This window comes from Megalopta genalis, chromosome 6, assembly GCF_051020955.1.
Source record: "Megalopta genalis isolate 19385.01 chromosome 6, iyMegGena1_principal, whole genome shotgun sequence".
NCBI lineage: Eukaryota > Metazoa > Arthropoda > Insecta > Hymenoptera > Halictidae > Megalopta > Megalopta genalis.
The window spans coordinates 20730189-20755356 of record NC_135018.1 but is presented as its reverse complement, the minus strand read 5'-3'; the positions used below and the strand labels follow the sequence as shown (position 1 = coordinate 20755356).

At 35.6% G+C, this 25168-nt stretch overlaps 1 protein-coding gene across 6 annotated transcripts in view; it reads right to left on the bottom strand.

Annotated features, from left to right (window-relative positions):
* Positions 1-800: 800 nt before the first annotated feature.
* Positions 801-25168, bottom strand: part of LOC143259661 (E3 ubiquitin-protein ligase RNF220) — a 225366-nt gene continuing 200998 nt past the window's right edge. For all 6 annotated transcript variants that reach the window (XM_076522920.1, XM_076522922.1, XM_076522916.1 and 3 more), the window contains 5 exons: positions 7078-7346; positions 6627-6894; positions 5557-6020; positions 4786-4860; positions 801-4235 (listed from right to left, as the gene is read on the bottom strand). In XM_076522920.1, the coding sequence (XP_076379035.1) occupies positions 4164-4235; positions 4786-4860; positions 5557-6020; positions 6627-6894; positions 7078-7346 (1148 nt within the window). In that variant the 3' untranslated portion in view covers positions 801-4163. The remainder of the gene's footprint in view (positions 4236-4785; positions 4861-5556; positions 6021-6626; positions 6895-7077; positions 7347-25168) is intronic.

The following is a 25168-nucleotide window of genomic DNA, read 5'->3' as shown; positions in this document are numbered from 1 at the left end:
TCTCCTTGACATTTCTTTGTGATAGGATTTCTAAGAATTGAGAGGAACACAACCGTATGATGCATCAAAGAAAACCTCCTTGCGTCGCAAAGTTTCAAACAAAAACTTCCCATTTATTTCAATCAATTTAACACGATAATACGAATTATTTTCATAATACGTTCGAGCATAAATACTTCTTTCCATGAATTAGTGGTACATTTGTAAAGATACCTTCTCTTTGTATAATTAGAAAAATAATTGTGTAACCATGAAAAATCCACTAGAAGAAGAAGGTTTCTATAAAAAATATGTTTTCACAAATTCAAAAAAAGAAATGTAGTATGAAGAAAAGTGATTGTTTCGTTCAGAGTAGCTTAACTTCTGCAATTTTTCGAATTTCTTCATCAAATCTGCTTCATAACACATATTTTTAACCACTCAGCTGCGTTGATCTATGTTTAAGATCAATTTTGTATGCGTTTTTTATCGATCACACTGGGTGCAGTTTCTTTCGGCAAGTTGTTCTAGAATTATTCTAAAATGTGCAAAATTGCTGAATATGTTTCAAAAGCATTTTAACCTAAATCGTAGGAGAAGTATTTTTGTTGTAAGATGTAAAATTCCCATTTCCTTATATGGCGTGTATACACGTCGTTCACAGCTGAGAGGTTAAAATTCGTTCAGTTGTCAAATCATTCAACAAAGTTAGACGAACAAAGGACCGCTCTTTTAACGTGTCTAAACGGCTGCAATCCACAGGGATATTCCAAAATACAAGAAATATAAGGAGAAAACGATGAATAACGTGAAACAGTTGCTTTACATTCCATGATCATTTTATTTCGGTTACAGAACAACGCTCACATCAGGCAGTTGAGTTTTCTGTTCTCTTGTTTCAATCGTGTATTTACAGGAACGTCTCCTACGTGTGTGCGAGGGGACTATTATATCAATCTACATACGGTTCGGAACGCGCGGGAGAAAGGCGCGAAGTCGACGCTTCGACATCGGAGCTCCACGCTTGGGGAACGTTCATGGCGCGATCGTTTCGTTCCTTTCTCCCCCGGCGATCGACAGATCAAGACGCTTATTTAATCCTAAGACGAGAGAGTATTGTTAAACGCAAAATGCATCTGGATAATACGTTTCACGGACAACAAGTCTGCGATGATCGCGCCAACGCGCACGGAAAGTGGCTAATCGGTGGGTTTTTTGACGATCGCGATCGATCGATTCCTTCGAAACCGAGTGCCGCAGGATTTTCGTGCGCATCGTTCGATCGATGAACAACGTTGGCAAAGACCAAAATCCGATGAACCAATTTAAAGAACAATTTTCGATTCGATGAGTACGGCTCCCCGTCGAACCGTCGCGCAGCGCTACCAATCGCTGATCTAGCTGGACGAAAGTTATCATTAGACTGCGGATTTTATGCGTAATGAGCAGTTGAAATACAAAATGCTGAATACATCAGAAGAATTTAAGAATTTGTTATCGCACCATTTTCGACTTACTAAACTTCTTAAAAACAAGCGATTCATTTTTCTGATTTCTGTTTTTTACAATCGACTTGGAGAATTTTTATATTGCATAAAGACCCGCAGTCTAGTCATCGTTATAAAGCTACTAAACAACAAACTCTGAGACTTCTGCAAATTAATTTCAGAAAGTCTGATAATTTGTAAAGTTTACACGTGACGCGAAAACGAGACGAGTTCGAACAGTAGGCATTTGTATTTTTAAGAAATTATAATTGTTAAAGCAACGAAGAAGCTTAACTACCGTTCGGTGCACTTAGTGCAGAGAATTCTTACTTTGAATAAAGATCATATAAATTGCAATTAATCGAAGCAGGTTAATTTTGATAAAAATATGATGTTTACGAATAAACCTATCAAAATAGGTTTTCAAATTCAAAAATTTGATCCAGCTAGATTGGCGATTCTCAACACTGTGCGTCGCCTCAAGTGTTCTCACGCTCACGTTGTCATTCTACGTGTAAAGAAACGCAGACAGCATCGCCGAAATGATTACGCTAACGATCAGGCAATGATCACGTCGAAATTAGGTTTAACTCGATTTGGTCCTTCTTCTCTTAATGCCGTTCCTCCTCCGTTTACTTAGGTACCTTGTTCTCGTCCGCGATTTTGGCTAGATAACGTGGACAATGTTTGTTCCGACTGTTGAATAATTATGTACACCGCGGAAAAGACAATTTCCATTATTTAGTCGAACGAAATCGAGGGACTGGCTACCGAGAGGAAATTGCTACCAACCTATCTATCGTTCGTCACAGTTCTGTTCAATTGAATTAGGTGTCCGGATGCGCGCTATTCGTTCGCGAGCATCCCTATATCATATTGATTTTACAAACTCAAGAAATAAAACACGTACAAATTACGTTAATGATCGTCCGTGTAAAATGCAATTGTAGAGCATTACTTTCTAACATTTTCACGTATTTTCACATTCAACACGCATCCGCGAACAGAAGTGTCTTAATTTAATTGGTACACGGAATATCATCGAACGTTCGATATATAATTCCAAAGCTAAAATTTTACACAGAAAAGTAGGAAAAACTTGCTTTCAGAGGAATCGAAAATTCTTTGTCTATGCACTTGAGCACCATGCAACTCGCGCGATTGCTTGTTGAACGTATTTATAATCAGATACGTTGGAAATAGTTAATAAGAAGCAGACACTGTCCAAGACATTGTCTGTTGGCACGGACCAACTACATCGAAAAGTGAACTTCACTTTTTCTACAATTTTGTAATGTAGTTTTCATTTTATGAAGCTGATTTTGAATTACAACAGATTGTTCCATAAAAGAATATAAGATTACGATAATCAGAAGTTGAAAAATTCTTTCAACTTTGATTTCATAATGTTAACAATTATGCTGCATCAAAGACAATATCAAGTTCTAACGTGCGATAATTATTTTCTCGCATACCAATAAATTCGGAGACATTCTGTGCAACGCACGGTATAATGTTCACGCCTCGGACGTGGGTGGGTTTCAGACGCAATAGACGAAGACAATAGACGAAGACAAAGATGACGAAACTGTGAAATTCGGCAAGGAAACGAATTCAAGCTGGGTGTTGCTGAAAGTAACGCTGAAAACTTCAAGTAGGCGCGATTTACTCCTCGATTCGTGTCCGTTCGATTTCGAAATTGAATACGTTGAAAGCGTTCCACGCTTCGGTGATATTCTTTTACAGGGTGCAGCGAGATAACAAGCATACAAAATTTCTGAATTTTATTCAAAGTACTTTATCTACGCAATCGATTGAATAAAATTATATTCAAACAGCATCTTTATGAACTTTAGCGGATAATTATCTGCTATCAGGGTGTGAGGTGTGTTCAAACCAGGCGCTGTTATTCATGCATATTTTAAGATTTTGCAGCGGAGAAATTGCTGCAAGTTGTATAATACGTGTACTTTTAAACAGCAAGGTTTAACAGCAGGTCTATTAATTTTTTAGGAAGAATTCCATACTGTCAAATTTTTGTTGGAATTTTTAACTATGCAGGACAAATTAATGATAAGAAAATCCTTATCGACGTTATTTTGCAGCACCTTGTATTAGAAAGGATTCCCAAAGGGAAAATTTGCGACGGTATACGCCGATGGTACACCATGATTTTAATGCGATTGCAATGAAATTATTGAAATACTGATTCCGCGAGTACTGCGACCGCTTTTGTTCTGACAGACGATTCTCGATTCTAATATACAATTACCCTGTTAAATAATATACATTTATCAGTAATTAGGAGAAAGTACTCCGTTGCTAATAATAACACACAATAATTGCGTAACTATTTATCGTAATTGCATAATGGCGCTAGTCACCGGTACACGTGCAGAATGTGCTGAAACTAGCAAAATTCGAGTCGCGGGATTTTCGAGAGGGGTTGCATCGGCAGAAAAGAAAAACGATGAGAGTCTACGATCGAGACACGTTACTCACGCGCGCCGCCGCTCGCGCTTGGTTTAATTGTTATAACGCTACGTTACGTAACAGTGCATGTTATGTCTAAAATAGTTAATTTAACGTGACGCATAAATATGTACAAGTATTTACAGAAAGATTAGTTTAGAACGCACCGGCTCCTTTAAGAACAACATCAGGTTTAACGATGTCTTGTTTGGCACAAAACCTCCTTCACATGTAGATACGCCGTAAATCTGTCGGCGATGTTATCATGTTGCATTGCGGACAAAGCTTTTTCGCACCCTGGAAAAGACAACGAAAGTGTCGACCTTTTTCCATTTTTGTCTACATTCGTGTACACATAAATATACATATGTATTTTATAGCATCACTGGTTGTTTTTTAGTGCCACAGGCATGGTTCAACATATTTTCCCTGAATCTTAATTTTTGTAATAATCATTCAAACTGGCTTTGTGTCAACAAAGTTACTTCAAATGACCTCAGCTACCCCTCATTTTCGGCCGTTAAAATAATTATGGAACACCCTGATCAAATGAATACGTATCAATTTACCCTAGTAACACACGAGTTGATATATTTTTTAGTATTATATAATACAATCAAGAATGTGGCAAGCTATTTTTCGTAAACTTTAATCCAATCGTTGATCCATTAAAATGATAATAATGCAACAAATAACACCTGCATTAATGATAGAAAAAAAAAAGAAAATCGTAAAATCCATTAAAAAGTGTAACATTTTTTATTTTAATTCGACACTCGTTATTAATTGCACTATCGATCAAATAATTTATTTTGGCTTGAATAATGTGGAAATAAGTAAAACTTACCAGTGTGTGCAACCAACATTGTTCACAATGCACATGCCAGCAGCAAACTGAAGTTACAGGTTTCTTATATTGTTCCTGAGAACAGAAAAAACAAAAAATATTTCTTTTAATTATTACACACTATAAATGATGTCTAACATGTGTTTACAAACATCCATCAGGAGACGATATCTCAGATGCGACGCGCGTATTAGCTATATCTTAATACTAAACTTAAAATATCTTCTAAGCCAATGATCATTCGCAATAAATGGGTTAGTACTTTTATGTAGAATGTAACGAGCTGCATCGATTGATGCAACAAAACATATGTGATTCCATTTTTTAAAAATGAAATTATCTTTTGTATCTTCTTTACGCACTCACCTAAAAGAATCCTACTAGCATCAGATTATATGCTCCCTAAAATCATTCAACTTTTATTTGAAATATTTTTCAGTATCATGAATGGTTTGCAAGATATTTGACTCGATCGATTTAAATGGGTCATCCTGTATTTACAGTATACATATACATAATATTTAATGTTATAAATTTTGGGGATAATCTTTAATATTATTAATCATCTTTTTTATAACCAATTAAATTTTATAATAAATTATAACATTGAATAATTAATTTTAATTATAAAAATAAATTTAAAGCCTACCCTAGCACGAACCCTAGAACACCCTAGAACACCCTACTTACCCTAGCACGAACGGACTGAACATTGAAAGGATTGACGAACATGTTTTGATAAGTGTACGTTCAACCATAATGAAAACTTACCATGCAGATGAGACATTTCAACGACGGTTGGCCTCGCATCTCCGCTTCGAGTTCTCGAATTCTTCCCCTGAGAGCCTCGATGACAGGCGTGTCTCCGTCTCTTCTAGGCGACGACGGGATCCCCTCGCCTTGCTCGCTGTGACCCAGAGGAGTCATGGTTCCTGGTTCAGGCTTGACCTCGACCATCCCTTGACCGACTTGTTCCGGAGTATGTGGCGTGTGTATCGAATTAGACGCGTTCGGCGAGATCACCGCTTCTCGAAGAGCATCTCTCTCTTTTTGTTCCCTCGGCGTTCCTTCCATACGCGGCGCGACCACGTCAGCCTCAGAATACTGAGCTGGTCCAAACTCGGCAACATCGTCACCGTCAACAACGAGATCAACGTCTTCGTCGTCCTGCTGACTCGGACCACCATTTCCGCTGGTCGATGAACGATTGCTCGATGATGTCGCCAGACCTGCGGCTAGAGACGCGCAGAAACGAACGAAAATTAGAAAGTGATTGATCCAATTCTGTCATAGACTGTGAACATGAGCCCATAATTTGGAATACTTTAAATTCGTTTAATTTTCGAATGCGAAATTGACATAAGATATCGTCATTGCCTTTGGTCACTTCGAGCAATGGATTTGTCAAATTAAAACGTCCTAGATTCGACATTTCAAACAAAAGATTTTCATATCGAATGCGCCATATTCGTTCAAAATACAGTAAAATCGTGACAAAAAATTGTAGATCAACTTTTGAGACGTCATTGTAAATAAACCCCTGTAACATCAGGTCAAAGAACTTGAGGAAAATGTTCTGTACTCCGTACAGCTGTTTGAATTCGTAGAATCTTAAATTGAAGAAAAGCCATCAATTCAATTTAATAATAAAAAGAGAGTCATTGAGGAAATAAACACTAAGAGCATGAAGCTAACAACTTGTAAAGCGTTGTAAATCGTATAAAGACAGAACACTGCAAGATCTTATGACATAGAGTTCCAGTGACTCTTTAATTTTGTGAAGCATCGTGTATAAGAACGTTATATAATAATGTTATAGCGAAACGTGCAGGAATACATACCAGAAAATCCTCCAACAAGCATCGATGTGGCTCTGACTCTTCTTTGTCCGGCCCACTCGTATTCCTCGAAAGTTTCGGCATCGCCTTCTACATCAACCTCCTCGTCGTCTAGATTGCTCTGCCCAGCAGGATTGCCATTGTTGTGTTTGCTTAAACATCTTTCGACGTGTTGATTCAATTCTTCTGGCGAACCCGATAACCTCTCGTTGCAAACCGGGCATGCCGGCTCGTCCGCTTTCCTCTTTCGATTCTTTACGCGGATTCTGGCCTGGAAACATCCCAGATTTAAACAAAACTACATTTCGTATAACTGCAACACTATGGAGACAAGGATACTAGATAACTACACCTATGCTTCGTTGATAGATTATTCTATGACATGAATTGTTTGTTGTAAAACAATATTAATTGACAGCTCGATAAACAGTATCACGTATCTGTACTTATTTACCTGCCTATTCGCTTTGATTCTCTTGTAAGTTTCCCATCTTCCATGAGGTGTTCCGTCCACGGCCGATGGGGTGTGGTGCATTGGCCCATGGGGATGATCCTGCGAGGGTCCAGGGGGTAAACTTCGTGGGCCTCGCGGTCGAGAAGACGCCGAAGATATTTTGTAGAGTCGATCGAGCTCCTGAGCAAAGTGTTGCTCCAAATCCTGCGGCCTTACAGTGACGCCGCAAGCTGGACAACACGTTGGATCCGATGGAAACTTCTTTTTACCTATAACATAACAAATTTGCCACTAATTAACATTCAAATAATTCAATCGTTGCCTGAAATGTGCATTTCCAAAATGACGTTAGAATTGCAATTTAGGACTTTCGTTCAACAATTGTCAACTCTTTGGTTGCCAACATGTTATGTGTGTCAGTGATTATTTACTATAATTTAAGAATTTTTTACGACCGGTCACCCATAATTGACAAACGAACATTTGATGTCAAAGCAGATATCCAACAACTGAAACCACAAAGAAATCTGAATTACGATTAATTCGTTTATTAACGACACGCATTTATATAAGATGATTACATAATAGTTCTTCAGAATATAGAACACATACGTGAAATAGTCGTTAATAACCTATGATGCAACTGTAAAATAACAGCAAGAAGAAAATAAGAAGTATTGAATACTACAATTAAAAAATCATTCACTCAACTGCAGACATTAGAGTTGAAATGATGCGAGATGGTTGCGGAACATTGCAGGAAACATTTTCTTAAATAAGACTCGACACTATAAAACTCGCAAGTGAGGGATGGACTTCAACCTGTTTCGCCATTGGAAAAATGATGACCAACGTAGTTTGAAAAGCATTCAAGTCGGTGTACTTAAATATTTTCCAGGAGACGCGTATTACGTTAATTGCAAACGAAAGCCGCAGAACGTAAACGATTGTCACGGGTCATGGGGTCTTAAACAGTGCTCGTTCACTTGGAATTTATTACCTTGTAGAAGCCGAGTGGAAAAGAGAAAATTTTATGCCCGCGAGTCGTTAACAATCTGCGTTCACACTGGACCTCTTGTATCTGTTTCAATGATTTGCGTCTAGTTTAATAAAAATAATGAACGCGAATAGTGTTCACTTGCAATAATATTCAACGCATTGGCTGTAGAACCGACCACCGATTAAATTTTGCAATATCGAAGTAACTTGTTTAATACGACAAAAACTTTCAACGCTTCAGTGTTCTAGATCCGAATACAGCAAATTCTCCCCAATTGTCCCTCAGCTTGTAAAGAAAAATGGACAGTTTGGGAAGAGGAGATACGATTATTCGAGCCTCGCGGCTCGTTTTTATAGTTGTTGACACTCGGCGACTGTAAAAACGAACCACGAGGCTCGAATAATTGTATCTCCTCTTCCCAAATCCTCCTTTGTTTACAAGCTGAGGGAGAAGAAGAGAATTTACTGTAATAATATTTATAGCTTGTGGCACCATTCCAACAAATTTCAATCGTAAAAATACACTTGATGATCCGTTTAATATAGGATTTACGTATTTATCAGAAAAAAACAACGTAAAGACAAGTTCCATAGCCTCAAAACAATGAAATACACATGGAAACATCATTACTATGAAGAATCAGTGAAGAAATAATTGGATTCAATTTTCTGTTCACGTTTTCACAAAAAATCATCAATCTTTATATATTTTCTGATATATATATTCTAGTAAAAAAATTAATTTTCAACGTTTAGATTCTAATTTGTAGTTTAGACGTTATATCGACGCAAAAATGCAATGCATAAATCACAAAATTAAATTTTCTGTTCATTTGAGAAATCACTTCCACGTATATCTTATTAATAAATAAACAACAAATTGTGCGACGTATCAAAGTGTTAATTACAATTTCAATTTGATTCAGCAGCCAAACGATTTTTCCCAATTTTCTCTTGTCAGTCACGAGTAACCCGATGCGAATCGATTAAAAGATTTTCGCAGCGTTTACGGGCATCGTAAGTCACTCGGAAAGAATTTCGAGAATGCCAACCAGCCGTTTAACATATCCTGAAAGTGTTTCTTCCTCTAGTCATCGCTTCTCTCTTCGGGTACCTTCATCGTTTTCTCTCGACGAGTTTCCTCTGGTTCTCGTCGGAAGCTCGTTTCTCGCCTGCGTTCTTCCTTTTTTCCCCTTTCAATTAAACGCGCTCGCAAATTTATGTCCGCGCCGCACCGTACCCCACACTCGATATTCCGTTTTCCTTTCTTTATTGAAACAGACACCTTCTGCTCCCTTTATAGGTATCGCGAACGGCATCGATTGGAAATAATCGCGATGCAAAATACCAGTAAACACGCTCGCTCCTTTCATAATTTGCCGACGGTTCCCGTTCGATTATGCTGCGACCCCCAGCACAGACTGTCGAATATTCGACGGGAAACGCTACTGCTCCGCATTCCGCGCGCTCTCAAATGCGATCATTTGCAACTCAGAAGATAATAAACGATCTTTTTATCGTTAATTTCATACCTACCGCAGTATCGTTCATCTTTTCAAATGAAACGAATAGACTGAAGATCTTTGCACAAACGATCGAAACACTGCTTGTTCTTTAAATGTTAATATCATTCATTTTTATTAATCTGTATGCCGTGTTCTACATATTGTTATATACTATAAATACATAGTTATCTGCAGTTCGGTAATGAATAGATCGAAGGACCCTTAATTGAATATGACCTTAAGGCTATCTATTGCAGAAAAAATAAGTAATAAGTTTTTAATCCTTCGTAATCAAAGCTACTTCAACTTCAAAACATATTTTATAAACTAGAAAAGTAAATTTATAATAGACATTTTGTTTAAAGCAAAGAAAATTCATATAACAGATTCAAGCTTGAAACATTCGACATTTTGCAGCGTACTCGAGAGAATCTTATTTCCCCGGCTGGTTCTTGTCATTTCGTTTAATTAAATATACACAGGCTTTCTGTCTGTTATACCGGTTCTAAAATGCAAATCGTAGCACGATTATGATGTCGGGTAGCACGGGATACTGTGTTAGAAACGGGGGTAGCATCGTGGTTTAATCGAAATAAGTAAAAAGAGTGGCGAAAGTTGATGTTTGCTTCGACAAAGAACGAAGACGTCAAGCTGTGCATGACAGGTTTTAATATTTCACGATTTTATCACTGTTCTTGTATTAACATTAATTATCTATATTTTTGTCATTTCTTAATATAATAAGCAGATAATTTTTTTTTAGATATTATACGTTCAAACAGTTGTTTCTATTTTGGGATACAGATATACAATTACGCAACAGATATCCGTCAAATGATTATTGGGCTTTTATTAAAAAGGTCCTAATTATAATAAAATATAAATTTTATTATAGTACTTTTTTAATAGAAAGATGTTTTTTTAATAACTGCAAGAACGAGCTAGTCGAAATTAGAAATTGACTGTTTCGGAATGCTGTACAATTTTTCATACGTATTATCGTCGAAAATAAAGAAATCAATGATACTAACGACTCGTAAAAGCCGCAAAGATTCAATTACAATTCGTCAGCTCTGTTTTCGAAGGTTTATGGCACCAATTTGGATTCCTCGCGCATAGGTCGCCATCTGAATGCCGGTTTGATTTAATAGAGAACATCACCGCAAACCCGAAGGGTGAGAGGACCGCACCGATATATAGTTGCGTTCGAAAGGGGTGAACACGAACTCCTTCTGGAGCGGACATAAAAAAAGAAATAAAACGATCGTTCGTGATAACGTTGCAATGATGAAATACATCTTCTATTGATAACATCCGAAACGTGACACAACAATACCTAACATTATTATCACTTCACTCCAGTTTTCTGTAATTGAAATGTCTATAGGACACCTAAAATAGAAAATTACTCGCAGCAATTTCTCTAATTAAAAAATATAAAATAAATTTTGAATTTAGGCGTAGAATTCGTAGAAATATTGCAATTGATTACAGATACTTCTGTTCTATTTGTTACATTTTCTGTTAGCAAAAAACAAGTCTTTGGTCTGATATTTGATTTCTAATTGTTAAACTGCGGATTTTTATGCAAAATAAAAATCGTCTGCGCTAATTACAACACACAGGAGCTACGTAGACATTGATTTTGTTCTGTAATAATTACAATGGTTTAGAAATAATGCAACTGTATTTTGAAACTCTTTGAATGTCGTCACTGTTTTGTACTCGATCTATTAATTTTTATCATAAATGCATAAGTTCCGTTAGTCCAGTAATTGTATGTGTATGTGATTTACGAAACAGGAGGTTCAATATAAATTTTTTAAAAAGAAGTTTCATTGTCACAAAGCTAAGATATGGTAGAAGTTTTGTTAAAATTTTCATTTTCTAGATCCTCTAGATATAGATTACGAGATGATCAAGACGCATGCAAAATTCAGCAGCTCAGCGATAAATCTGTTAATGGCGACAGCCGAAAGGGTTCTGTCAATCGAATGAATTCCCTTTGCGCATCGAAAATGCATTTCGAGCGATGCATTCGCGCCGGATTCAAGGAAGAAGAAATTCCCGTATCATTGAAATATTATAAGCTACGGGTAATTAGTTGAGAGCTCCAGTAGTATTTACGGCCATTTAATCCGGATAGAACAATTAGTACATATCGATGGTGCCAGGTTGGTGGTTACAGATGTGGCATGGGGAACTACCTATCACGTATAATCCGGTTTTAATTAAATAACGGAGTTTCTCTTTCCCAACAGTTGCTCCTGGCTCCCTTCCCCTCCGCGTCACTTCCACAATGAAATCTCAGATTCCTGATGGATATTGACACAATAATCTACTCGTGCTTTTCGTCTTTTATAACACAAGGAAACATAAGCATAAATTGCGTTCGCGCATTACGAAGTTACGATCAGTTCAATAGATTTTTCCAACGTAACCACTGTTCGAATTACAATTTCGTACGCGTATTTTCGTTTAACGATTTCCTTTCACACGTATCTTGGATGTGTTACAGACTAAAGAAGAATTCTTAATTAAGTGTACATTAAAAAAAAATTGAAACAATACAATATGGGCAATTACTGTTTTAATATTGTGATTTGGTATGTATTGTATGATAACGTTGGCACTCGTGGAAGAGGAATGTTCTTTTTGTAAGAGAATATGTAAATCGCATTAACAATGCAAATAAAAAATATTATACTAGAAGTAGATACAACGGTGAATCACGTATCTCGCACAATTCGAATAACTTTTATGTCATACGTTTTATGAGAAATTTGTTAAATACAAAAGATTATACGCCATCGTTTGCATCTTTTAAACCGTGCAATATTTTTACTTAACCCTTTTAGCGGCGAACAAACGATATATCGTAGTTAGCTACACTTTAAGAGAATGTTGTTTTCTTTAGATTATTCATTTAAAAAAAACAGTTTTATTTCTTAATTTTAATATTTCTTAATTCTTGAATTCTCTAATTATCAAATTTTACAACATTTTGATATCTATCTGAAACATTACCGAGCTGCATTAAATTAATACATTCAAAACAGATAAAGAATAGTATATTTGCCGTTAGTTTAGAATACGATATACTCAAAAATATCGCCGAGGTCATCGAAGACCTCAAAGTAATAACGCAGAATTAAAACCATTGTGATATCTTCAAAAATAAAAGATTCTAAAACTATTTAGATGATTTAAGCATTTACAAGTGAGAAAGGCACGATGGTAACTATGTATCAAGCAAATCAATACATCGGTTTCCTGAATCTACAAAGAGATAAAGCGTAAGCCGGTGGTGTGTAGTGAAACATCTCGTTTGATGTTACGTGGCCAGAAAGGGTTGTCGGCGGTTTTGCACCGCGGCGTCACCATTACCAATTCCCTCAGGCATTTAGTCGCAACTGTTGGCACCTCAATGGGTTGGGTCACTGCCCCTAGACACGTCGCTGCCATCAAACATTTTTTACCTTCTATGAAGTGCTATTTTATTAATGTCTCGCATGTTTCTACGACGCAGGTTTCGAACTAGAAATTAACCCTTTTGTAGATTAATATGTGTAATAAAATTGTAATAAAATTAAATTTCAAAATTAATGACCTATTTTGGTCGGTGAAATTGTTAATTTTATTTGCAAATAAAGGAATATTATTTGCAAAAGGTTTAATTTGAAGTACAAAAGGTACAATTAAAAAGGTGAATGCAAAAGGTGTTTTGAGTCCAAAGCCTGTAATATTGTATTATAGAATATAAACATGTACAATGAGTCAGGTAATTGATCAAACACCTTTTGAATCACACAATAGCACTTTCAAAATTCGTTTCAAAAACGAATGGAGTTTGAATTAAGAAGCTGGAACAATTAGCTTACTAGACGACGAGTAAGAACATTTTTTAAGAAAGCTGCAAACTGAAAATCACGAAGAAGAATACTAAATATAGCATTTGACATTTAATTTCGAATAGTTTAGTTTAAGTATATAATCCAGAATTTTGTGATACATAGTTGTCGATCATGATTATACCAAGTCATGTTCAAAGCGATTAGAATTATTCTAGGGAAGAATATGTTGTGCAGGTATGTGTCGCAGTTATCATCCATAATCATGCGATAATATTAAATTGTTAGTCTTGTAAAATTACTTTGAATATCGCGAATTGTGATTCACACCTACATTAGAATTATACATGTACCGAATAAAACATTTTTGAAATTCGAATGTTGCAATATTCTTGGACTGTACAATAACAGTACATCGTGATAGCGAACGAAATACGCAATGACCACAGTTATAATGGCGTTTCCTTTATCAATAAATTATTATAATGTATATTCGTCCGTTCTTGTATAAACCAATAAAATGCTGAAATGGTAGTCGGACAAACCCGATAACTACTAACACCTTTCGTTTTGCGCCGATGAAAACGCACCTGCAGCAGGAACGATTTCGACTTTAATCAGCCGCTTAATTATCTTAATGAGTACCGAACAAGACGCGATCCGGATATACCAGTATAAACACATTTCACGTCGTGGAAGCACAATGTACATATTATTCATATTAATGTAACTGATTGCTATGCGCGTAGTGCAATAAAAACAAATTGACTACAGCTTTCGACAGAGAACGAAATAAGAACCGGAGAACGGTCGGGCCTATATCTCGCGTGCGTGATATAATAGGCAATGTTAATGTCCCATTACGAAACAGTGTTACCCGGCAATTACATTTGAGAATTTAAAAATTACATTTGAAAATTTTAAAACTACTTTTGAGGATTCTAAAATTACATTTGAGAAGTCTAAAAGGTGTCTAAAAAAATACTGTGTAGAAATAATACAAGATTATGCAATGGAAAATGGTGTTTGAAATATTCATGTCATGTTAAAAAATTAATTTCTCGTTTGAATCTTCTCGAAACGAAACTAAAAAAATGAATCGAGTAATTCCCGTTTTCTCAACACGAGAAAAATTGAAAAATATTATACTGCTAAAATGCAAATTAAAGCACATGTTGATTAGATATTGTATGTTTCGAAGTGTATATCGGACAGTTTTCAATGTTCTGGCCGTTTTTGTTTGAACTTGTTCCATTTTAAATCGATGTCCAGGCTACTGCCATATACGATCGACGTTTGTTCATGCAGGATATTTGCAAGCTTACCACGCTTAAGTGTTGGCATAAGTTCCGCAGTTAAGGATACAAGGGTTCGAGGGTGGTTTCCGATTCCTTCACACGCTCAAGCTTCCCTAACTGCAGACTTCCTGAAAGGGTCTCGTCTAAGAACATGCGCCCCTTCATGCATACTGAATTTTCTGTATCTCCTAAATCGCGCTTTATTGACAATTTCTCAGAAAAGCAGTTTCCTATACTGCACGAGGAATCGTAGAATACTTCTTAGAACACATTTCGAACTCGAGTATCCCTTTCGCATTCGACAGCTGATTTAGGCTTTATAAAACAGATTAAGCAATTTCAAACAAAATTTAAACTAAATTGCAGGATTTATGCATATATAATGAAAATTAAAAAATGAGATAGAAAGTATTGAAAACTCTTAATTTCAGTCTGCAACGTAGTATGACAGTGTTCGATTCATTTATTTATCTAGCTTCTAATAGATGTTTGCGATAATTATAATCCAGATTACAAAATCGAGAAGTAAATGGAAATTTAGCTGATCTATTAGAACCGATATGTGCATTAAACGTCATTAAAAGGTTTATGTGAATGAGTTTTTTTGCACGTCCATATGTCATAAATTCGTAAAACGTATGGCTATAATTAGGTATAATTATAGCATTTCTTGAGAAAAATGCTCTGAAAAAACTTGGCATTGCGAATCGATTGAGCAATTAGCCGTAACTATGAAATGTAGATTTGAGAAACCGGTTCAGTTAGATTTGCCAATTTTGCCTTCAACGAAGCATAGAGTACATTAGATTACAAAATAAAAATAAACACGTAAGAATATAAATGATACTAATAGAGAGAATATTATACAGCTAAAAATGTTTAATCGCTTGACGATCTTCATTTCGTTCGAAGAGATTTAAATAAATATAGGTTATACGTATAATTGCGTATAAGTTGAATTTTAACTATTGATTTAACGAAATAATTGGGGAATACAGTCTGTGTTCTATTTTTTATAACATGATTTCAGCATACATTGGCGTATAAAATTATTTAAATCGCGATGCATTTATGACCAGTGAATAAAGTGAATATACGTTGCATAATTTGGTAAATATTCTATAATGCATTCCGTAGAAGGTATGCATACAATAGTAATGAAATATGTATTACTATGTCCATCAGAAAGTGAAGAAATTTCATAAAAATTTTATTTAAAATTTTATTCAATAGCTGGAGAATATTGAAAAAAGATATATTGTGTACGAAGAAATGGAATTTGTCGTTATAATCATTACAACATTGTTAACAAAATAGATATAATAACTAGTGACGTAAAGCCTAAATATTAATATCGCTCTGTATTTTGATGCTTCACTTTACTAAATGTTTCTATGGGATAAATTGTAAAGATTTTAAAATATTCGCTAAAAAGGTTCTCTTTACCCACGGAACGAAGCTTGAACAAATACAGATCGAACATTTGATGTGTGCACACTCTCGATGCAAGTTTCCTGTTTTCGTTCATAACTAAAAATATTATTTTCATGTTACGTCATGCAACCGTTCATCCAAAACACACGTTTTTTTCAGTACCTCTTCCTGTAAATAATAAATGTTTCGCCTATCTGCTCCTTTTCCATCTTCCACGACGTCATTTCAACCCCCTTCACGGACACATTCGTCCACCCTTGTTACACCGCTTCTCTTGTTCATTTTTTCACGAATTTAGCTTCCGTTCGTTTCTCTCATACACCGTCGTAAAGATGAATTCCGCTCTGCCATGGCACACAGTCTCGAGTGATGTTCGTGCATAAATTCGAGAAGTGCGGGGGCGGGAACGAACGTATTCCGTGAGAAAAGTCGAGGGACACCTAATTTGCTTTTACAGCCTCGCGCGAGCTTCCACGTTGATCAAAAGACGTTGTACACGCGGAGGAGCCGATCGAGTCAACTCTACGAATGCTTCACGACTCAGATTAAAAAATTCGAAATTGACAAGAATTTTCAAAAATTCTCGACTCGTGACACAAAGTTTTTCAGTATTTATGAAACTATCACAAAAAGTGTTAACTATCTAATAGTGTCGCATGTCTTATACTTTGGAACAAACTTGAAAAAGTTAGCTTGAGGTGATGATACTTCGTGGAAGAATTTTCTTATTACTGCTACGTCTTCCTTATTGCTATTGTACATTTTTGGAATAAAAAAATACATTTAGAACGTATGCGGGACGGATGGCACCATCGGGCAGGAGGTGATTCTACGTGTGAAAATAAATAGAAAAAAGAATTGACACTTTTTCGTTTACGAGAAAATCGAGTTTGTAAATGTGTAGATAGTACGTGTATTTTTACTTACTATCCGTCCGATAATATTTGCATGACTAACCATAATCGTATTATCTGCATATTTTCAAACTCGATCTTCTCGTAAAGGAAACTTCAAATGAATGAATATTATTCCTTTTTTTCGAGTTAGATCGCCTCCTGCCCGATGGTATTACTTGTCCGGTAACACTCTGTATACTGTTAGTACAATATAAAAATTTTCAGAGCCTGGGTTCTCGCGAAAACAAAATATGAATTCTTATGCTTAATCCCTTTCTCTTTCTTGTATGTCGTAATTTACTTTCTAGACTTTGATAATTATATTGTGGATTTTACGCACTTATGGTAGAAATGAGTTGGTACAATTTAAAATATATATAATGAAAATTTTAAAATAAACTAAGAATCTTGATGTATTAATTTGAATTTCTTAAAATTATTAACAAACGTGAGAAACTTGTGCTTGACTCCTATGTACTGTAAATTGTAAAGATGAACAGTCTATTCGTAACAGAAGAATAAAATTTTGTTTCGATTTAGAAGAAATGAATAACATCCATGTTTAGTAGATCGAGTAATGCGGGCAATTTCACAAAGAAGAGTTGCCATAAAATTTTGTAAAAATGTACACCTTTACAAATCCTATTAGCCAATTCCTATTAACAGTGCATGTCGCTAATAATCCAGATGTCGATGCAACTTCGATCCTTCAAATAAAAAGATCTCGGAGCTCTAATTTTTTTCGAAAATCAATATCATGCATTTGCGATGAAATCGTCGGACGAAATCGCAATCTGAGAAAGTGATACCGACAGATTCCCAGCAGTATTTGATTTGTCAACCAGAGCGAGCTTATTTGAAAGTGACCCCACGCCTGTTCTCCTGGACAACAGTGTTTTCCTTGCCCATTCGGTGGTAGCATATCGGCGAGCTGGTCTTCCGATTTGCGACCCCTTGGATTTTCGCGCACGCTTAATATCAAAGAGTTCCTCCTGGATCGTATTGCTAGAGCCAAGAGGAGGGAGCGACAAAGAGAAGATCGTACGTAGTTTTGGGAAAAAGCAGGCGGATGGTAATCTTTCCTTTGCCCGATGTGCAGGATCACGCGTCACCGCGTCCGCATCCCTCTAACTGTTCGTCCTTTCATATAGACATTCCTTTCTCTTGCTCCTGATCTTCTTTGCTACCGATGCTGCCTCTAGTCTTTTACTTCGAGCGATTCGCGCAAACCGTCGAAAGTTCGTGCTAGTTTGCAGATGTACGCAAAGGAATTCATATCCAGCACAATTTTCTTTTGTCCAATGGTCTTAGTACATTAACTTGATTTACCGAAAGCTTATTAGATAGCTTTCTAATCACTTGCACTAGGATTTCTTTTACAGCTACGTTGATTAGCATTTTTTCGTTTTAACACTAAACCTACCACATCGGTCAAAATGACCGGTCTCGTATGTTTTATTTTTAAGGTGTTGAAATTATGAAGATTCTTCCTTTTAAGTAGTTAGCTGTTTTTGTTGCGTATACTCGTCCTAACAAAATATTGTCATTTCTTCACGACGAGTATACTCGTCAAAAACAGCTAACTGCTTAAGAAGTATATATATGTAGATATTCTTTATTAAATTATACAGGGTGTCCCAAAAATGTCTCGCAATCTGGAAATGGCGGGTTCCTCGGATCATTTGAAGCAACTTTTTCCTTTACAAAAATTTTCTCCGAGGCACCATTAACGAGTTATTAACGAAAAACAGTGACCAATGAGAGGCAAGCTCAGCTGGCGCGAGGCGACCGAACCAACGGCTCCAGCGGTCGAGGCGGTCGAATCCCAGCTCAGATGGCGCGAGCCGGCCGAGCCAACGGCGCCAGCGGTCGAGGCGGTTGAATCCCAGCTCAGGTGGCGCGAGGCGACCGAACCAACGGCGCCAGCGGTCGAGGCGGTCGAATTCCAGCTCAGCTGGCGCGAGGCGACCGAGCCAATGAGCGGAACTGGGCTTCGTGCGCTGGTTGACTGGGCCACCACGCGTCAGCCGTACTCAATTCTTATTGGTCACTGTTTTTCGTTAATAACTCGTTAACGGTGCCTCGGAGAAAATTTTTGTAAAGGAAGAAGTTGCTTCAAATGATCCGAGGAACCCGCCATTTCCGGATTGCGAGACATTTTTGGGACACCCTGTATATTTTATGAATACGCCGTATTTAAACAAGATATGAGGACAATCGATCATATACAGTAAATTACAGTAATTTAAACCTTTTTCAAAGAAATAGCTAACTGATTAAGAAACGATTGAATCGATTCAATTGTTCAAGCTCATATTATAATAAAACTGATAAAAAGTATAAATCAATACAGTCTTGTCATTCTTATAAAACGACACACGTTAGTCACCTTTAAGGGCTCGGCACATTTAATGTTTAATAATTCCTCTACTAGAACAAAACAATTTTCCTACATTAGAGAAGAATCAAATTTTGTTTCGATTTAAAAGAAATGAATAGTTAGAAACAGTAAAAATAAACTGAAACTATATTACAGAATCCAATTACTCCGAAGACAAACAATGGCTTTCGAAATCATATTTTAAGGGAACTGATTAATTGTATCAATTCCAAACTTTGCATATTTATTGATACGTATTTCAGAAGCGTGCAAATTTTTTTGAAAATGAAAATATTGCAAAATTATAGTGATCTTATGAGAATGGTTTAGCCCCGTTTTCCAGAGAGAAAACTTATCTGTCTTCTGTTCTTAGATAATTAAAAGAACTAATGATAGAATTATTGTGTTACGTGCGATGCAATTGATATATAGCACTTAAATTATAAGAAAAAATAGTAAGTTACATGTGATAATACGAGATTTGTACGTTTTAGAATATGATTCGACGGCGAACCGTATCACTGTTGCTTGAAGTAATTTCGAAAATTCTCGGCCGAGCGACTTCTTTTCCTGTTTCTCGTTACCAGAGGATTTACGCAAATTCTTCGGCGATAAATTCATTTCAACGATCCGCAATCTTGTAAGCGAATCACCTCAGGCGAACGAGGGGCGATAGCGTTCGACTCAGTTTCCCATTCCTCTTCAAAGTAGATACGTATACATGCAAACCTACGGGCATGCGCATGTGTACTGTGTGACTATGCACATCAGTGTGTACAATTTCATCAAACATGTAGCTTGGAAATCGTGCAATATAATTTAATCCTTTCACTTATGATTGTACATTTCAGTGGATACAATTTTGTATGTCACTTCATTAAACAATTAATATTGCACTATACTATATCTGCTAGTTCGTTAGTGATTTACCATTTACCTAAACTTATTTCTTTCAATTATATACGGTGACCTGCATTAATATTTCGGCATCTTATAAAACACAATAACGTTTATCAAATTGAACGAAACAACTTGAATTTCTTTTAAATGACAGGATTAGTCTATTAGACAATGGCGAAAAAATTGTTATCAAAACTTGGGTATCAACCATTCGTTAAGATGATATAAAAATTAATAAACGCAACTTTCTTTCATACACTTTTAAAACAAATTATTCTGTTTTAAAAGCTGCCCGTATATTCAATTGATAGTAACAGATATTATTAAATGCATAAGAACAGACTGATATTATTTGTTTGTGGTCAGCGAAAGAATTTTCGTTGCGAAGTTTACATGTAATAATTACACATTGTAGTTTTATCATGTATTAAATATCATTAACTTCTGTTAATATAGGGGCTTCTTTATATTTTAACAAATCTTAGTAATAGTTGATAATTTTTAATTATCTCTATTCAATCTCCATTTTAAAACGAAGAAATAACCGGTTTCAAAACAAAGCTCCTAGAAATTACAAATTTATTATATTTACACGCCCGAAAAATGACTAAAATGACTAAAATGTCTAAAATGACAAAATACGTATTTTAAAATCGACGACCTTAAAATCTTAGAAATTGTGAACCTGAGAAAAACTGCCTTATTCGTTTAGAATTGTTCTTTAATTGCGTTATTGCTAGAATGCGAATTTTTATGCAAAATAAAAATTGTCTTAAGCTAATTGTAAGAGAAACTCAAGTTTGATAAAAATGTCTTTCCTCTTTCAATCATTTTAATAAGTTGCACACATCAGAAAGATATTCTTCAATTCTTCTAATGTTTCCACATTTTCGTATTTAACCTAATTAAATTAATGAAAAATGCGTCGAATCCACAACCTAGTTATTTCTCTGTATTATCAATAATGAATGAAATATTTAAGGTGGACATCCTATGCTTTTCGACATTGAATACATGTTCTACTATCGTAAAATCACACATATAAAATCAATATATTAAGGTGCTAAAACTGATGATAGACAACATGACGCGCTGGTTGTTCTCACATTCCAGCAGAAATTTATAATTTCCAGTGGATCCCAAGGGATGGCTCACGGCTGGATCGGTGCACCATCGGTGCGACCGCAGTGGCATAACTTGCAGAATATTCCTCCGGATCGTTCACGTGTAGATACAAAGAACAGCGTAAATCGGAGTACTTTCGTGGGATTTTGAGGTCATGAGAGTCGAAGAGAAAGAGAGAGAGAGAGAGAGAGAGAGAGAGAGAGAAAGAGAGAGAATAAAGTTCGGCGAAGTGGCTCCGGGTCCTGTTGTGTAAATGAGGGATCGTAAAGAAAGCTACACAGTATCAGCTACACCTCGGACACCTACCGAAACGTGGTCGGTGCTTGGACCCCCTGCCGCACGGCATCTCTTAAATCACGGCTGTTTGTAATTAAGTGAATGAATGGCCTGTATCAGAGTTAATATTTGCGACATGACGTATGACGCTGCCACGGAGACAAATCCCTTATATATCATCGCTATGCTTTATATAAGTAGCCCTCTTTGCGGTTTAACGGCTTCTGCTTCACTGCAAATACCGATCCTGCCAGAGCGCACGTCTATTTGGTCATCTGCACGTCGAACAATGTTCGATTGTCTTGCTACCGAAGTTATTCGGTAAAACAGCGATCGTGACCGAGAACGGAGTACGGCAATAAGATACCAGTGTCTCCAAATAAATTGTCTGCGAATGGGAAAAAGCAACTCTTCAATTTAAAGAGTAAAAATTGCCCTTTTAACCCCTTAGTTAGCTGTTACAACCACTTTAAAAAGTGTGTAAGTTACTTCCTTCATACTGTATATGTTTGAACTTCATATTTTATGTAACAATTTTATAAAACATATAATTTAATAAGGAACATGGCATGATATATCCTTCTTAACCAGTTAGCTGTTTTATATTAAACGTTATACTTGACGTTGTATACGTCATTCCAGAAAGGAAAAAATTTTTAAACTGCTTTTACTATGGTTCAGAAGAGAAAATTGACGTCATTCGTTTCCCTTATGGAAGAAATTTCAAGTTTAATGAAGTTTATAAGATTTAGAACTATCCTATGGTAATTCTTTATTTACCGGAAGCCTATTAATAGATTAACAGATTTCCCAATGACTGAACTATGTGTAAGAGAAGCTCGATAAGTTTCTTTTAAATAATAATTTTAAAAGGACATGTTATGTTATATTAATGTAAATAGTTTGATGAATTATTGATGAAATTATTGTAATTTAGTGAAAATCAATCTCGTTACTAAATGATAAGCGGCAGAAATGTATCAATTGCACGAATACAGAATTGAAAAGCATAAACGACGGATCTTTTTGACATAAACGTAACTCGGTATGCTTAGAATAAAAAAGTCAATGTCAATGTCAATGTCAATGTCAATGTCAAAGTCAATGTCAATGTAAATGTCAATGTCAATGTCAATGTCAATGATTGATGAATTATGGATGAAATTATTGTAATTTTTGAATAACTTTTCGTGAAATTGTTAACTCTTGGCCTCCGATTTTAAGAGAATTATTAGAAACCTGCTATTTGATAATTAACATATGCGTTAATGGCCTGTGCCTTTGAAACTGGTTATACATATATACACGTTATTTCGGCTGACGTTTCAGATGAGCACGATGAACCAGGAATAATTGGAATAATCTGGACCAGGTACCAATTAGTAAAGAATTAATTTTCTAATAACGAGGAGTCAGTTTGTCACTATCGTTGAAGAGGACCAACTTCCATTCAATCAGCTTCATGCAGCGAGATTAGTTTCACAAAATCACAACACACAAAACACAAAAATCTGTTTTTTCTAAACAACTGTGACAAGGAATGAACATTCATTTAGATAAGTTTATATTAATAGTAATATTTTTAATAATAATATTTTTACATTTATACTCGAAAATTTCGAGGCAATATTTGTATGATCGATCAATGGTCATAACCACAAATGTGAACCTTTATTTGACTGAACATTATTATTAGCGCTAATTATTATTAGTTATTAGTTATTATTATTGTTATACACCTATAAGGTTTAGGATCACTTTTGGCTTACATTTATTATGGTAAACAATTTTTATGTCATTGATTATAAATTTTTTTGTAATAAAAAGTAAAATTAGTAAATGCATAAAAATTCACGGTCTAATTATGTCTTTATTATATGACTAAAAGTAGAATGTATGAACACGTACGATTTTCTTAATTATTTGTGCTTATTAATTTCTTCAAAAGTTTGGACATTACGCTATTTCAATCTGTGTACGATATGAAGAAAATCAATCGCGAGGTAAGAAGATCAATTGTGGAGTAAGAAGATCAATTGCGAAGTAAGAAGGGTCAAGCTTAGAATATCTTGCAGGACGTTTGTTTTCCTCACTAACTTCCACTATGCCGACTATTGTAGTCGACATTGTAGCACTTTCACTGTTAACAGTAGTATAAGGTAATCAGTCAGTTAAGTCGTAGCGTCCAGGCTTTAAACAAGTAGTCAGAAGCAATTAGGATCGTATTAGTCAGCATAGCCAGTTGACATTCGAAGCACTTAGGCTCCTATTAACCCCTCGACTGTTTAACCCGAGCAGTGCAACGTCTAAGCAAGACGCGAACAAGTGATCTTCTTGTCGTCACTTCACCGACGATCTCAATTTTCCATGAAACCAAATTCGGACAGAGTACAACATTTCAAATGCACACGCTGCCTTCTCCAATATTTATGTAAATCGGAAAAGGGACAAAAGCGTGACGAAAATAATGACAATGAGAATAGGAGAAGAATGATAAAAAAGAGGACAGCAAAGATGAAAAGAGCATAAGGAAAGTAGGTTAAATACGCGGAAGATAATGACGATCAACATTGTGAAAAGAACAGCAACATAAAACTCACGTGTAGTGAGGCTTTTACATGTCGACTGCCGCAGAAGGTACTAATGACTAGCCACGTTCCCTAATCGAAAACAAAGTATTCGTTTCAATCTTCTTTCCCCCTTTTTAAAGAGAGAACTCAGGCACTAAATTTAACAAATTAATTAAAAAATTCTCGAGATTATTGCTGCGTTAAGAGCGCCTCGCTCTCTTCAAATTGTAATTAGACAGATTTAAACGTTTGTAATGTTTCAAAAAAAGCGTATCATTCTATTTAACACCTTCTGCATCAACAGTTTTTTAATTACCATTTCCAAATTGTATATCAACAGTTGAGAATTTCTTAAAAAATTATTCAAAGGCGATATCAATTAAATCCGTAATTACATCAATTTACTACCACTTAAAAGAAGCTACTATTTAAAAGAAAATTATCGAGATTCTTTCATATAGAGTTCGATTATTGAAAATCTTGTTGATACTTTATCTATCGGCAGCTTTTTAATAGTTTTTTTTTTTAAATAACAGAACGGTTGAGAATTTCTTCAGAAAATTGTTCGAAACCTATAATAATATCATCCATAATCCATCAAATTATTTAGATTAATATAATGCAACAAGCTCTTTTGAAAATATTATTTTAAAGAAAATTGTCGAACAACTCTTATTGTTAAACACAGTTCAGTCGTGGAAAATTTTATTAACAGGCTTTCGGTAAAAAAAGATAAGGAGTTAGAAAACCTACAGACTAGTTCTCGTAACGTTAACGATTAAACCAGGTAATATTTTTAAAGTTGAAAGTTAATGATAGTGGCGGAGAAAAACAATATTTATTTAATATATATATAT